Consider the following 17,764-nt stretch of genomic DNA (forward strand, 5'->3'; position numbering starts at 1 on the left):
CTACATAGTAAATGCTTTCGACTACAAAAAAAGTGATGTAAAACAGAGGTCGAGCAAGGGGCTGAAACACGACCGTATAACCTCCTCAAAGTTAACACTTAATACGAGACAGAAGACTTTGCGCGTCGCTCGTACACACAACGCCCATCTTCCTCGAGGACATTAGAAAAGAGACGCGAGGTGAAGAGAGAAAGCAGTTGCTCCCTTTGCCCTTACCGTCGAAGACCTTGAAACGACGACGGCCACGACATCCTGGATTTCTTCAGCCCGGGTCGGTGCCCCGTGTCCACTGCGTAAGTCCGGTCCATGTTCCTCGGTTTGAGGTATCTCTCGGTGTCCGAAAAGCCTCTTTGTCTCACGCGGTCGTTCTTGCGCACTACCAGCGCGTGGTGGAGCGGAGAGAGCGCCGGCTGGTTCTGCCTCCACAGATGTTTGGGCGCCTTCGCGCTCACGCCGGTTCCGCTGCCGGCGGCCAACGACGACGTCCCCACTTTACCGCTGGCAGGGTCCATCCTCTTCCTCACGTTCAAATTATGTTTAAGAGAACTAAACACTTAAAACGCATTCAAATCGAATTACACATATAGGTGACGGGGGTGAGTTAACGTGTTTTATAAATACAATTTTAAAAATAGCTCCAAAGGCTCATTTAAAGGTCTGACCCTGGAAGTAATCAAAACAACTTTTCTTTTTTCTTTTCTTTTTTTTTTTAGCTATTCTGGGTCCTACACGTCCAGCTTGTTTTTTTGGAGCTCACGTAATGAGTTGAACTCCATCAACTTTATCCTCGCTGCCCCGCAGAAACACGTTGGACAGAGCCAAAAACGAATCCATTTACGCATCACGAGGTGGACCTGCGTCTGCGGTCGTTTAGGGGAACGGAGGACGCGTCCTGAGGCGACAAAAAAAAAGGAACTCCACTCAATTAAATCTGTTTTCCAAGTGCTCCCCGCGTTCTCCGCACACACCCATTTCAGCAAGGTGCTCGCGCTGCTGCGGCGGTGCGACCGGTGAGGACGGTCCTCGCGGAGGCGGACGCGCTTTCCACGATGTCATGCAAAACTTCTGAACCCCCCCCGCGGCTGTACTTAACTTGACCCACGGTTGTGCGTAAAAACCATACAGGCGTAACGCCGGTCTTCCTTGTCAAGTCAGCAAGGAAAAGGCGGCGGCGGGATATAGGGAGCAGGGTGCTACATAAAACATGAGGGGCCCACCCAAAGCACCTCCCCTCAAATCCTCAATGACTGGAAAGCAGGGGATGAGAGTGGACAGACACTCGGCACGATTGAACAAATTTGGAACGTATTTGTGACAGCAGGCATCAAACACACTGCAGGTGGAATAAGCCCACACCGACAGTAATTAAACCGAGGGCCATTACAAGGTATGCTTAAGTCTGTGATGTCTACGGGGTAGAGAGGAGTGCAAACATCAAGCCACCTTATTAAAACCTCTCCTCCTCGGTTCTGTTTGTCATCGTTTCCAAGGGGAAAGGGGACTTTCAGGGAAGACTGCTTTCTTTCCTTCCTCTCCTTGCAGCTCAAGCCCATTACTCTGGAAGCTAACAGTGTGGGGAACAAGGTGACCGCCTCTTAAACAGAAGTGGCAGGTAAATTAAACGAAAGCCTTCCACACACACATGAGCAGCTCATGTTTGGACTTTGCATTGGTCCACCTCAACCTACTGAAGTTAACCAGTGACCGAATACTACTGCACATACTTGACCTGAAACCTGTATATTAATTTCCCCATTAACTAAACAAGATCATGGGAAAGTTCACATCCCATACAGAGAGAGTCACCTTCACCAAACAATATACCGGATCTGCAACGTTTTAAGTTTGCACACCTTGCATGAGCATGTTTGCCACTGGATTTAGACATCCAACACATGCCAATACATCAGTAGCCAATACAATACAGTGCTTCACGTCATGAGTTCAGCCAGAGTTATAAATGTACAATATGTTTTGATATACAGTATATTACCTACCTTCAATTTATTTTATATTGTAAGAGACAAAAGGTCAAACATGTAAAAGGAAAAAAATAGTAGGAGATGCCACAAGAGGAGTGAGTTCAGGTTTAATGGATTGTTCCCCCCAAAATAATAAAAAAAAATGTTTTCTTCATAGCTGTGCCAGCTATCAATCTAGATTATTTGCTTGTGAGTTGCCTAGTTTTGGAGAGATCGAAAATATTTACATGACACTGCTCACAACCTGGTCTGTGGATAATCTTAAGTGACCAGGTCATGATTTCTGGAAAGAGATGTTGCTGTTGAGTATGTCAAATGTTTTTTGGGTGTATATATGTCTCAATGTCTGTATCAGCTCCACACAGTGAGCTATACCGATTTTTCATTTAAAAAGAAGCACATTGGTATTCGATTCAATAGGAGTATCTGAAGTAAGGAGTCTGAAAACTTCAATGCAATTTATAGTCTTGTGACTTACATCTACCAGCACAGTCAATGTTCATTTATTCTAAGGGAATGAGGGCTGTAGATTATGTCCAATCTCTATCAATTCTATAGATTAAACAGAAGCAGTGATACGGTTGGCTAATCACTGAGGAGAGTCAAAAACAATAGCATTGGAACTTTTTAACAAAATCAGTGTTTTGTATTCCCATTATGAGAGCGTCTAATGGAAACACTGTGCACTACTTTCTGCTCCTTCTTGGCCCGTGCATTAATAGTGCAGACAGTCTCATTAAGCCACATACAAAGTTAATGCCACTAAATTCACTCAAAAGTTGCAGTTGGAGAACTAATGTGTGGCACGTCTTCCATCCTTAATGTTTTACAACTGTATATTTCTTCCTCACCACTGTGCTGAATTATAGATGAATCACGCTTGAAGCCAAGTTAAGATGTATGGCCTTTGTTAAAATTCTCCCCATCACCGATTTTTCTCCCTACAGTCCATTCTTTCCCCTTTAACTGCTCATGCTTAGTGTGTTATGTTATGAAAGCAGTAAATCTTGCTTGATGTGGTGTTAACATGACAGGATGTGACCAATGGTTTCATAGGTAATCTGTTTTGCAATCAAGGGGCTGAATTACGATAAATTACATAATCAAGGCCCAAAATATTGTGAAACACTCCACCACAACCCACAGTCTTCCATCCATCCATCCATTTTCTACCGCTTATCCTGTATTCAGGGTCACGGGGGGGCTGGAGCCGATCCCAGCTGTCATTGGGCGAAGGCAGGGTACACCCTGGACAGGTCGACCCACAGTCTTGAGCATTTTTATTTACGTGATTTTATTTTGTGACCTACCTCTCCTCTCGTTTTGGATGTTCCACTTCCTGCCATTGTGTGTTCCCCCCCAGGTTCCTTTGTCTGCCCTGCCCCTGATGCGTCACCTATGTCTATTTAACCCCTGACCCCTGTGTATTTGAACCCCATGTATTCTGTCTCTTGCTGCCACTTCGTCTTAGTACCTCTGTGTCTAGCATTCCAACATCATTCTTCTGATTGATCTCCCGTGTACCAAACCTGAAGACTGTTTGATCTTTCCTATTCCTGTATCCCGAGGCGTGCTATTAAATCCCATTTTTGCCCAGCATAACATGTTGCATATTGCATAACAAATCACTATGATTTCACAGCAGGTAAGCAATAGTTAAGATGACAAAAAGCTTAAGCTTTTAAAGTACTCAGAGCAAAAGTTAGCACAAGAAAAGGCAAGGACACCATTGAAAAGAGTCAACACAATCATCTAATATAGAGGAGACAGTGACAGGCCTGTCCTGCCTTTGTCTTCCTTCAAATAATCACACAACCCCCTTTCAAATGATCCAGTCTTTGTCTTGCCAATGTTACACGCTTTTAAGAAGTGGTCACCTAGGCACACTTGGGAATTGTTTGCCCTTTTCTAAAGATCATGTAAAGGTTTGCTGACAATTATTCAGAGAGGATGGGCTGCCGCTACTGTACATCTAATGCCTGACACTTTTTTGGCATTATCACGCTGCCAGCATTAATTATGTTTCTTCGTTAAGGGTAGCAGTTTTAACTGAGCAAATGAGTGTCACATCTAGCTACAGGCAAAAAAAAGTGAGAAACAGACCAAAATACGACTATTTTTGATGCCCAGGTAACCAATTCAGCAGGGTTGTGTAGAGTCGCCACGAAAAATGTAATGTATACCTAGATAAGAAAAGTGACACTAGCTTTTCTTGTTTCACTCTAAATAAATCAATCTATATCAATAATGCTTTCTTCTTGTCAGACAGAGAGAGAGATAAAGGTAAAGAGATAAAGAGAGTGACAAAGAGAGGGAGAGAGAAAACAAGACAGAAATATTTGGGGGAAAACATATTTGCTTTCTCATCTGGCACATGATGCACCACTGAACTGTGTTATGGAGATAGCGTGACGCTGATGAGGGAGATAAAGAGCCTTTTGAAACATGCCATCACGAAGTCATAGGAGCACCACTTCTTATTTAATTGATAAGTAAACTGCCATCTGTTGTCATATCCAGTACTAAGCCAGGAAATGATTTTATACGCCATTTCCACCTGTCTGGGTATAATTCTGCACCATTCACCAAGTTAAATTAGGCCCTGGGACTACTGTCTTTAAATGCTGTTCGCTGTTGTTTGTCTCCCAAGGAGACTTGCTGCCTTTCTGCACCAAACCTTATTTCTTCTGAAACCGCTGATACATTCTCCAGATAGGGTGTGATTCTTGTCTTAGTTGTTGTATGGTCATGTTTTCCAGTGCACACTCAAAGTACTGCTGAGCATTTTCTCATACATTACTTTGTACTCTCTTTGTCGTTAAAAAAGAAACAAAGTCGTTGGTCTGCAGCCTGTACGATAGGCAACAAAAAAAAATCACCCAAAAGCTTGGACAGTCACGTGTAGAAATATATAAATTCATGACAAATAAGACTACTGTGTTGTTTGTTGGGAAAAAATGTTGCAGCAAAGCTTTTCTTTTTCACAGATCTTAACTGCGCTGTCATTTGATGAGTCACACTTGTAAGCCATAAGGGATCACTTAAACATCACAGGTGTGCATGTTATTACCAGAACACGTCTTACATACTTTGCATTACTGCAAACGATTTTTCAAATCATACCATAATTGATTTCCTGCCTCTCAGGCAGCCATTTGTTACTCTTAATTTTACTACTCTATTTGCAGAGGCTTGAGAGTTGTCTGGCACAGGTAATCCATCACTCTGAACATGCTGTCCCCTTTATAGCAATTTTCAGCTTTCATTATTGTTTCATAGTTAGAAATCTTAGTCATTGTCAGACTGCATGAAGATGTCTCGATTCATGCATTGCACAAAGCTGTCTAGTTCTCGACTATGCCACATAAGACATCGTTTGCCATGAAATCTGAAAAATAAGACTTTTTTTCAAACTAAAAAGTGTGGCTGAGTGACTCCAAAGAGTGTTACAATACAAAAAACATTCTGTTTAATAAAATCTTAGTGCATTGCAGATCTGTAGCACAGTTGAACTGCTGTAGCCTTCTAATTTAGCAGGACTCAGTAGTTCTGCTAAACCATCAGTCAGGCTCAGGATTCCTTTCCTTGGGCAATAGAACACACTAATGTATATTTCTCATGATTTATTGTGGTCTCTAAAAACAGTTTCCCTTTCTCATTGCTTACTCCACAACATTATTTGCAAATCACAAATTATGACCATGTTTTCAAATTTTTTAGTCATTTGGTGCCGCTTGTCAGTGGTCTTACTGATTGCAACCAGCAGGAGGTTTTTCTTCAGACAGGTGCTAGATTGATGAAACCACTTCACTCTACTTCTCACCCCCTCATCAATTAATCATTGCACTCATATATTTTGCAGTGCAAGCATGTTCACATCGTCCTACCTGCTGGTGTCAGCGGAGGTGATGGCGATGAGTGGTGGAGTGCGTAGTGGCAGTGTTGTGGGCCGTGGTGGAACTGTGTCTGGCTCTGGCTTGCGATCACAGTAGTACTGTTCTGCCTGTCTAAAGGCCAAAGGGGGCAACTGGACCGTCCGGCAAGACAGCCTCCGCACCAGGAAGGGCTCCATGCAGGTGACTGGCCCCGGCTCTGGGGAGTCGGATGAATCATCGGACACCTGGAAAAGGAAAAAAGAACTGGTGAATTTTAAAAAGGTAGACTGAGATCAGTATCAGAATATGAAAGCATACAGAGATCTTCACAGATTCAAAATTCTCCTCAGAGGTCAGGAGTAGCTCAATGGGAACCAGAGAAGAGTTGGTTCAAATCGCCACACAGACCAAGTACATAATGTGGACTGGTAGCAGTGGTGGGTAGAGGTGCCAGTTCACTTCATGGTCACTGACAAGGTGCCCTTATCACTGCAAGGCATCAAATCCCGTACTGCTTCCCTCCAAGTTCATGTCATTGGGGCCTGTGTGTGTGTGTGTGTGTGTGTGTGTGTGTGTGTGTGTGTGTGTGTGTGTGTGTGTGTGTGTGTGTGTGTGTGTGTGTGTGTGTGTGTGTGTGTGTGTGCGTGCGTATGTGAAATAAGTAGCAAAAAATGGATCTTTCCCCAGGGATTAGTAAAGTAATTCTTCTTCTTTTTCACCTTAACAGGGATATAACAGAAGACACAAAATGAAAGGGAGAAACCAAATGTGAGAAAAGGACTTCAAGTGTATGATCTAAGCCTAATCAGTAAAATAACCAGTCGATGTTTTGGACTTTGCAATGAAATTCTTTATTTGATGTGGCCATGAACAGCAATAACAGCCAACATTGTAAGTTCCAGCTATCGGTTTTAGCACAATTTTGCATTATCTACTCAAATTCAAAAGGTTTCTCTAGTTATTAAAAATTCCATTAAAATTGAGTTGGTGCTGCCACGGCATGTTATGCCCAATTCCTAAAAAAAACACTCTCAGTTGCCAGTTTGTTAGATACATCTAGTTTATTAAACTGTCAACTGAGAGTAATATATTACAGTCTACTAGGGGAAAAGCCACAGTGCAGATGCTAAACAGGGAAAACGTATCCATGGATGCCTTTAGGGATATTGTCAATATTCCAAATGGGCCAAGATACAAAGATGCCTTTTCACATCTTCCAGCTCATTGTTTTGGACGTGCCATGACTTTGCTGTTGTCGTTCAATATATTTTCAGCTCTTCTCGACAAAAAAGCTCAGATGAAAATACTCCAAACATGTGTAGCCCACACGTTGGCTACACATGTTTTCACCTAGTCTGGCTCATTAGACATCTAGTTGCAGCTAGGCAGAGCTTAATGAACTAATAAGAAGAGAACTAATCAGAGGGTCAGACAGATGTCAATCAATCACAGCATCTACAGCCGGCTCAGACAGGTCAAATCAAGCAAATTAGTGGAAACACCTGTGTACTGCAGGTGGCCCAATTAGAGCCTTTTCCCCCCTATTCCATCATATACGTTTTTATTATATTTTCTGTCAACATAGTCTGATACGGTGACTCCACTGAGAAAAAAACTCTAATGATAAGAATTTCAGCAGGAGGCAAGAGCAATCTGAAAGCTGAGACGGTGAACGTCTCAAGTGAAGCCAGTGTGAGAGGAGAGGAGGAAAGTCAGTCGCAAGTCAACCTGGAGGAAACACATCAGGTGGTCAATAACCCAAAAGTAGATTTTGCTGCAATGAAGGCAGCAGCAGAGCCTCCCCTTTAAAAACAAGACTACTTCAAGGCCAGGTCTCCTAACGTTTCACTGAATGTATGCATATCATTCATTAACAGAAATCAGCCTCATTTTGACAAAGACCAAACACATTGCTGAATGCAAATTACTCGTTTTTATATGCAAATTGCTGTTTTGTTTTCTTTGTGCGTTTGATGCATTTCCCCCCCTCTGAGCGCACAGGACAACCAAGATTCTGCTGGACAAAGGCGGATAGAAGTAGTTCAATATTCTGTTGTTTCTTTGGTACACTGTCCTTGGGGACAGCACAGAGGTAATCAGTTATTTGCGTATTGAGTGGTTCCAGGACTATCTTTGATTCAGGACACACTTGTTGTTGTACACAAACGCACACACATATGGAGTGAGCCGGTCAGACAGAATGATAAACTGAGGGTCGATCATGCAATTAATCTTCCTGCAAACACAAAGAGTTTTCATTTGTTCTGTTTGAATAACAAGTCTTCCCTGTTAAGTGAGGGTCAACAGTTAACATTTACATAGCTATTTATCAGATGATATGGCCTTTTAATGAGCTATATGGATAATATGATTAAAAGTCCTGGTTTTCTTTAAGATCATGGCCAGGATAAACACATTCTCATAATTCGTCAAAAACTTGGTCAGTGGCCCTAAGCTTCAAACTATGATGCTCCATACCCCTTTAGCATTTGTTTGGGTTGCATCTTCATCGGAAGTTAGGTTTATGCGAAAAGTAAAAAAAAACACTTGGTTGGCACTTCATACTGCTCAGTTGTTCTGAGCATCTAATAATACAGGTGGGTGTACACTGGACTTAGTTGAAAGCCTGGTGAGTAGCATGCAGACGCCGAGGGGCCAATGACTCAATAACTTCAATTTTTACTTATAATAATCATGTAACAACAGCAGGCTGAAATTAATTCACTATTTCCATACATTAGATTGCTTTGCCGTGTCAAGCAGAGGTGCACAATGTCGTGTGTGCATGGCCTGGGGCAGCCTGCTGGATAAAAACACCTATTTGTCCTCCAAGTGCAAACAAATATACGCTGCCCCTCACAGCATTATTTGTCTCTATTAGACCAGAGGGACCTCTTGGAGTACTGACTTGTATGCATGTGTGTGTGTGTCTCCCCTTTCCCTCTTCGTCGTGACTGTTCTGCCTCACTCTCCGTCGTGCAGCCAAAACACCTCGCCCCTCCCTGCCCGTCCACCCCAGCATCCGTCAAGATGCCAATCTTCATCCAGAAAGCCATCGAGCCTTTCTTTCCTACATAATTACCTGTATTAGACTCATTGCTACAGACAGAGGAGAATGAGGGAGCAAGCATGATTAACTCTCGCATTTCATCAGGCTCATTGTAAAGCAGACGAATGATAGGTAGAACGAGTCAATGAAATTATTTCAGCATTAACCACGACTTCGGTTGACAGTATCAGACTACTAAACATCTTTCTGTTACTCCTACAGAGATACAAGGTACTACTACTGTTATACTTGGACTTGCACTTGATTGCACTACACTTATGAAATCACCGAATGATGTACACATATATTCTTTAGTACTTGCCTTTTGTATTTCACTTGATTTTATGGCCATACATTTATCAGGAAAAGTGAGAAGTCCAGAATAGTACCAAATAGTCACCTTCATAAACTCTCCTCTACAGAAATAGTCCAATATAAAGATTTAAATTGTAAGTGTTCTTTGGTTGTGTCTTGTGATGTTTCTTCCTAAATCTATACCTGTAAATTAAAAACAAATACAATCATTTTAATGTTAATTCACTTCTTTAAAGATTGGAATAATGTCGCCTGGAGTACATTTAACAGTGCCAAGGTGCTGACTGTGAAAAACACCAACCTCATTACTCTAAGGGCTCAAAAAGGTTGAGAATCAGTGCCTAAAATTATGAGATTCAAAATTTCCCAAGGTTTGTATACATGTTTTTCCATTTAGAATAAGTAAATAATAGATTCACAAAAATGTGTAAAATATAGATTCCCCGAAGAGAAGAAAACTAAAAGAAGAATACAAGGAATGTTGAATGAATAATTAATTATTATTAATCACGTCAAAGACCATGGGATGAGAGGTATGACACGTGTGTGTGTGTGTGTGTGTGTGTGTGTGTGTGTGTGTGTGTGTGTGTGTGTGTGTGTGTTTTCCCACTGTAGATTATACAGTCCTTCATCTTCACTCACTTGTGCTGTCTCTTCTAATGCCTAAAGTGGCCCTTAATGATAAGTGGGATCAGTTAAAGGTTAATTGGTCTGCTCTGAGTCTTCTGTGCTCTCTGTGTACTTCATGTGTCAATTCATGGATGGCCTGGTCTAGGGTGGGCTGTGGGTCATATTTTATGAAATCAGCAATGTCGTTAGCTAATGAGATGCCCCCTGGTTACTATTCTGTAGGAAGCCAGTTACTTTACTATGTGTATGTTATACTAATGCAGTTTTTATGTCTGTTGTGAGGGCTGGGCGATAACTGAATGTACTGTAGCGACTTTCAATGGAATTGTATCCTGATGAAATAATATATCGATATATAATGATAGACAACTACGTAATCTAAACTGATAATAACAAGCACAGACTAACTAAAATTTAGAGAATGAGGGGAAATCTTTTGAAGATCACGGTTTTGTTTATATTTGACCACTCAGTTAAATGCAATTAACAAATGTTATGTACATTTTGCACAAGAGTTCTTAATTCAAAGACAAAATTCTCAGTCATTTTCAGCGTAAAGTATTTTATTGGAGTATAAAAGAAAAGGGTTTACCGTGTGGTCATTTCATCTTAATCTATTGACCCACGCACAAGGAGAAATTCGGACCCTCGAAAGGTTGTTTGTGTCTAGTTCCAGAGCCAAAGCAGTCAAATAGTTTATGAGGTCAGGCATTAGCAGACTCAGGCAGCTACTTTCAACAGTCAGAAAAAATCCCATACCTAAACTCTTCAGAGACTTAAAATTGTTTATGCTGTATACCTGCAGTGACCCTTCAGTACTATAAATCCGCCTTGAGACATAGGGATATTCTCCTTTCTATAACGGTGAAGGAGTACTTCATTCACTTTTAGAAAGATTGTGGCTTCAGTGGGCATGTAATGTGGTTTTGCTTGCCAAGAGAGTAAATAAATCAATACAAAATGAGTCTTGTCCTGACTTAGGCCCTTAGGGCGCTTTCACACCTGTAGTTCGGTTCATTTGGTACAGACCAAAGGGAAAAAAATGTTACACTGCATTTTAGTTCTGTTCCGGTTCCTGAGTTTTTTTTACAAATGAACCAAGCGCAGTAAACAGGAAGTTATACAGACTGACTGACAGGTAACTTGTCGATTCGACAGTTTGTGGCGATGTAAACCTGTATCATCAGGACTCTGGTGAGTTTATGGGGCGCTTTGATGCTGCCAATTTGTATATATTATTTGATTAATAATGGATTATAAGCATTGTTAGTATTATAAGACTGCAATTAGACTGCATGTTTTGATGATTAACTGTAACGACTTGTGCAAATGCATAGCGCGAACATCAGGGAACACTTGAGGTGTATGGGACCACTGTCACAGTCTAGTTAATGAACTTGCAAAGGTCACAGACTCAAGACAGATTTCGCGATCAGTGGATTCATTTGTTAGTAGTATAGCTTTTGAACTCATGCTAAAATCACACAGCTGCTAGCATAATTTCCTATGGTTGCTTTGTTTGCTTTCACACCACAAACAACATCAGAGACCGACCTTTTTAGGTGGTTTCTGTTTGTTTGGTCCACAACAGGGTTTGATTGACAGCTTTCAAATGATTTGAACCGAACAGGTTAGGTGTGAAAGCACCTTACTCAGGTCTGAGAAATGTGATAGAAAAGAGTTCCGTGAGGACAGAGAGGGCAGAAAGTTTGTTTAAACACCCAGAGGATACTTTGATGATGACAGCACATCAATATGCCAACTGAAATCTCTGGGCCCATTATAAAATAGGTATTTCGCCATTTTGCAGGCTGCCCAACACACAGGACTTGAGAAATATTCTGATATGTGCTTCTATTATGGAAGTAGTTAAAAAATGTATGTGAACTGGAATTTATTTGACAAAAGAATAATTCACAACCCTTTCTGCTGGGGGTTGTAGCCTTCGACTATTAATGTGAGGCTTCTTGGATATGCTGGTTGTTCAATATTGGCTTCAAGTATTTCTCCCACATGCAGCTCTCATTTATTCATGTAAGGACTGACGGGCAGCCATCTTCTCTCATTTTTATTGCAGTCCCTCCATCCTATCTCAGTCCTCTTTTTGTCTTCTCCTCCGACTCTGTGATTAAGTCAAACGATCTTCACACCTTTTCACTGTTCCACCTTTCTAATGCTCCTGCTGCACATTAAACATCGAGCATCACCATCAGGCTACACGACTGGGGTTCACACTGTGGCACGAGGATCTGCTTTTAAAACGATTTACTCCCTCCCTTGTGTATGATTTATGAATTGATTCACATCAATTACACCATTTTGTCGGCAAACGGTAAGGAATCCCTCTTTTTCATAAACTGAATTTTTCATTAGCACCTTTTTTTCTGTTGACCTTTTGAGAGATTAAGATGGCACCAAACGTCGGTTGTGTGTTGCTTGACCTTTATATTTTTCAAGTTCACCATGAGCACAGCATCTGGACAAGACCTCAGCCCTTTCAGCTCTTTTTGTCTTATGATAATCGCGCACATATAGAAAGGATTTTACAGAAAGATAATGGCGTGAAATCGTTAGTATGCAGTACATGTGTCGAGGTCTGGAAGAGCTCTCTTCCTTGATGCATCTTTTTTTAATCTTTCCACAGTTTATCCCACCGATACCATCCGCTGAGAGTGCTGGAGCGTTGCCTACGGGGAGCTAAGAGGCATTTCTCACTGAGAAAAAATATATATAATCACCATTTTTAGTGAAATTATATGAATGTATATTACATCCTGTTTCAAATCCAAGACTAGAGATATTGAGTCAGGATTCATGTTGATAACATGTTCCAAAAAATAGATATTGTATTGATCTTGGACCAGATCATAGGAACGCATAATCAAACTCAGTCAATTTTGCTATAAGCTACATCATAAAACGCCTGTGATCATGAAATACCTCAAGGGTTAGATTAAGATAAAGGAAAGCACAATCATCGCTTCCACCCAGGGAATAACCTGCGCTATGCTCACTATGTGCAACCTGTCATCATCAGTGCCATTATTCATCTCTTTGCTTTGAATTTAGCAACTGATTTTTATCAGAGAAGGAATCTTAAATGGATTCTGGGAGTCTGGGAGCAATGATAGAAGTGACTGGCATAGGAGTTAACAAAGACAAAGGAAAGGAAGAGAGAGGGAAAACAAGAGAGGAGATGAAAAAGAAAGATTGCCGTTGGAAGGCATGCGGTAAATCACCTGGTTGAAAAAACAATTTAGTTCTTCCATTTATCTGCCCCAACATAGGCAGCTCTCTGCTTTCAGGAAGCCTCCACAACATTTGAAACAAAGGAGAGAGAAGGAGGTTTTATCTACAATCTGCCCCCCTCTGCCTGAATAGCATTGGCTCCAAAGAGAACGCATGCACTGTATGCAAGCTGATTTATTTAGGGAAATTTGATATCCGTGGCTCATGTTACACTGCAATCTGAATGTCTCCACCAGTCACGAGTTTGCTTGGCACATGCTGTCTTAGTAAAAGGGTTGCCTCAACGACGCAGGTTTATCTCTCGCTCCGCGGTGGGAGTGACGGGTATTTACAACCAGGGTTTGTGTTTTTACTGCTTGATCTGATGGTTCATTTAGCTGTAAAACACAGTATCCTGTAGGGTAATAAAAATTAACTCAGTTCATCTCCTACAGTACACAGTGCCCACAGCTTCACAGCAGATATATTAGGGGAAGAGGATGAGGAAAGGAAGGTTAGAGAATATTTTACTGTTTCACTCCTCTTTTTGCCTTGTGTCCACATTATGAATAATGCCACAGGCATAGGTTCATATCATGAGGTCCATCCATGGGGACAGTGTTGCATTGGAATTGGCAATATACTGTATAAATAAGGGGACTCCTGTTGGACTTGGAAATGACATGGTGAAATTGACAACCGCATGTTTACATGTGAATTACGCTGTCACACCTTTAGGTAACAATATTTCTGTGGATTTACATTCATTAGTAGAGAGGGAAACGCAGACATTTTCTAAAGGCCTTGATCAATCATCAGAAAACAGCATTTTCATCACTTATTTTACTGTGTGACATCCGGAGTGTGTGGAGCTGCACCACATGTGGCAGAAATGTTCGTTACCTTCCACCTTGTAGGATATCATACAGCCCCATGTCTCTGGTGGTGCGACTGTTCTATTCTTAGATATTTATGGCATACATCAAGCCATGCGTCCCCCCCTCCGTGTCTAACATTTCTGTTCATATTTGCATCTCTGAGTGGGCTGTACTTTTAATAACCACATTTACTTTTTATGTCTTGGATAAAAAAGATATGCTTCGAATGATATTGAAAAAAGTTTCTAATGACATAGCATTGTAAAAACACAGAAGACAATATAGTGTCACATATCCTCTTGTTTCCTATTAATCTCAGCAGGGAAAGTAAAACAGAAAAGATTAAGTGCGGGGAAACTAGCAGGACAGATGATAAGGAACTAACAATGGTGCTCTGAAGTGTCATATTGGAGCTGAGGGAGATGAATCAATTTGTTTCCAAAGAGCCCCCCTGAAGTAGCCTGAGGCGTGAGAAGAATTGTCTGGCAGGGACAAGACCTAGTTTTTCTTGGCTTAAGGCATGGCCATGCGATGCACTGGTCTGTGCACAACAAAATTAGAAGAAATAACCTGGAGGCACCCCAAACCTACAGCAAGAGGAAAACTGAGGCAGCAGATGCAGAAAGAAATGCTAGACAACACTGATAGGTGGCTGAAGTTACTAAACTCAAAACGCATTTTCTGGATTTTCTCATCCGTGTGAAGGGTCGGGTTCACCTTAAAATAGAGATATATTAGTTAGATGTAGTGGAGCCTGCTCTGAGCCTGCTCTGAACATAACGCATTAGCGTCTGGATTGTTTTGTAATAAGAGAAAGAAAGATATCACGTGGGTCAATCCGTGAATCAAATCTGGGTAAACTGTGACACCAACAGGAAGGCAGATTCATCACACCATGAATCCTCTGCGTCGACCTTCCCAGGCAGAGTTCACACACCACTCTTTTGCATCAGCCCCACATCTGCTCCGAGCGCTCTGCCAAACACCTTATGCGAGATTGATTGCACTTAAACGCAGTCAACAGGCTGTGAAATGAGAACGGTGAGCGGGTGGTAATGTTTCTTCACACAAAGTGTAGCAGAATATATAAATATAGAGCCTGACCACCTCTCTCCCTATATGAGTGGATATCGCCTTTAGTGCAGTCAGACCACAACAGGTAGACAGAATTCTGACAAGTACGTGTGGACCAGATAAACAAAACAAATTTGCCCCAGTGAATTTTTGCAGGCTGGAAGGGAAAAGGAATATAATTTTACCGAATACCCCGGGTATGTCCTCATTGTATGGAGCTGTCTGCTAATCTAATGACATGTTTCAAATATGCAGTAGATTGCTCCACTCGCTCATGAATAAATAATCAGGCAGATAAGCAGTGGCTCACTAACAATTAACATTGTTTGTACTGGGCCTGTCAAATCAGTGATAGGAAGGCTGCTATTATCGGATTCATCGTAACAATGTATCAATGCAGCATGTGTTCATCCCGGTGAAAAACTAGTGAAGGGTGGAATAAGAGGAAAGATAAGGAGTCCTTCCTCCCTGAGCTGAGACACAACAAAATATTTTGCCGTTATTGTTTTAGATAATTGGCACTTGTCTTTAACGGCTCCTTCAAATCCAGAAGGGGATGCCAATAAACAATAAAGCTAGAACAGTGGCTTTTGTGGAACTGAGTCATGTTGCTCTTTTTAAGACGTATGTGTAAAGGTGTGTTCACACCAAACGTAAAACTAATTTTCTCCTCACGTTACATGGATCACACCAACGAGCAACCAATTCCCTTTGCGGATAGGGAATTACATAAATCATTCCGTGTTGTCCGAGCCCTTTATTCCATTATCTCTTGTCCATTTTCTTTATTTGATCTCCTGCAGCTCTCCTGCTCATGCTTCAGTCACTTTTCCGCTTCTCTGATAATGTCCCCCTCCTCTGATCCTGTTCAATCTAATTTCCCAGCTCTTTTTCATTTAATATCTTGTCATCCACTCCCCTCTGCTCATTCTGCCAGCCCACACCTGTATATGTCAACTGGCTTTACTGGTGATCAATGTGATTTTCACTCATTCATTCAAGTTGAATCCTCCACTACTCACAATCCCCACTCTTCCCATGCATGAAATACCTAACAAGCATCTTCACCAATCCCGCCCTGCCCGTTCACCTCTCACAAAACCGGCTCACCTTATCCCCAAAGGCCAGAGATACCCAAACACATGGCCCGATGCTCCCCTGCTGGGCTTTAATTGGCGATCAAGATGTGTGCGGGAAGGAGACGGAACAGCATTTGGCCAATTTCTATTCCCTCATCACATTCACAGGGCCACAGTCACATCTGCGTAACCATGGTGATCCTGATAAGGTGACTCATGACTATTCATCAATGGCGCTGCCTGATTGGACAGCCCCCGAGAGCCTTGTGAAACGTATTCATCAGCGCAGCCTGTGTCCCTGTTCTACCTCAATATGCCCCTTAGGATGATGAGGGAGCATCTCTGCTGCTCTCCGTTTGTTTTTCACATTCACTTCTTGTCTTAACCCCCCCACCCACCCCCCAAACCCTCTCTCCTCTCTAATTACCTGTCCTCTCTTGATGTCCCACCCATTTCTCTCACAACACTTGTCTCTCTTCTCTGCCCCCTTGCCCTGCTCTCTTCACTCCGTCTTAAATGATGAAGGCACTAATCACAGGCACATCTGACGTGAATGATTGCTCACCTCGCCAAATCTCTCGCCGCTGCCGAGTTACAAATCCTGCTCACTCCCATTTCCCATTACTAACAAAGGGAGAAAACATACAACATTCAATATGTATTCCCCAGGACATTTTTTTTAGTAACGAGCATTTGTGTCATTTTAAAATTCATTGCCTCTTCAATGACACAAAATGGGAATCCTCGATCAATCTTTGTTCCATTAGAAGTGGTTTCATTCTGTTTGAAAAGGTGATTTGTTCCTGTCACTGTTGTTGTTTTATATACCATATATTTTATTTTCTTGCCAGTAGAACTTTGTGATTTTTGTTTTCATGTAATGTTACAAGTTTGAGCAGTCTATCTTGCAGGCAATCACGTCCGGGTCTTCTGGAGTTCATCAGAATCATTATTTGGGGTTTTTTTCATTGGAGTTCATCAGAATCATTATTTGGTTTTTTTTTCATTGGAGTTCATCAGAATCATTGTTTAATATAACATCAATGTTGCACATTTATATATAAATCAAACTGCATTTTGAACAGTAGAACTGACAATATTATGCTTTCTATACACACCAAGACAACATGGAAAACAGCACCAGGCTGTTATGGCCATTTTAACATAACTGTCTCATTTTCACTTTAATTCCCGTAGAAATGTGGAGCAGTAATGGAGCCGATAACCCAACAATTGTTTTTTCAGGAGCAAGGCGCCGTCTGCATACTCAATTTATTTCCTCTCTGATGTCAGACAATTTGAAAGACTTGCACACTGGCCCTACATTTGAACTTCAACTCAAGGTCAACAATGGAGAAGTGTGATTGAATAGCTTATTCATGCATGGGGATAAGCTAGTACGGGTATCCAGGAACCCGCCTAATAAATCCAGATGGATAGTGGCGGGTGATTGACAGCTTGCACACAAGTCCGACATCCATCAAGTTAGAGCCCAGATACAGATGGTTAGATGGCTGTGGTTTGTGGGGGATGAAGGAGATATGCAATGAAAGTAAAACACTAGCTTTGATTCTTTTGATTGGCGTATTCATTTTTTACCATCCTGATGAAAAAATAGGAGCAATAGAAGAATCCTGACTGGAAACTTAACAAG

The 17,764-nt window shown here is 41.6% G+C and overlaps 1 protein-coding gene across 2 annotated transcripts in view; it reads right to left on the reverse strand.

The window, feature by feature from the left end:
* pde4d (phosphodiesterase 4D, cAMP-specific) overlaps positions 1-17,764 on the reverse strand; it is a 133,997-nt gene that overhangs the window by 115,329 nt on the left and 904 nt on the right. The window contains exon 2 of one of the 2 annotated variants that reach the window (XM_084024440.1): positions 5,870-6,102. In XM_084024440.1, coding sequence (XP_083880566.1) covers positions 5,870-6,102 — 233 coding nt within the window. Of the gene's footprint in view, positions 1-216; positions 1,050-5,869; positions 6,103-17,764 lie in introns of those variants that run through there. The other variant, XM_084024439.1, reaches the window with a different exon arrangement.

This window comes from Eutrigla gurnardus, assembly GCF_963514095.1.
Source record: "Eutrigla gurnardus genome assembly, chromosome: 13".
NCBI lineage: Eukaryota > Metazoa > Chordata > Actinopteri > Perciformes > Triglidae > Eutrigla > Eutrigla gurnardus.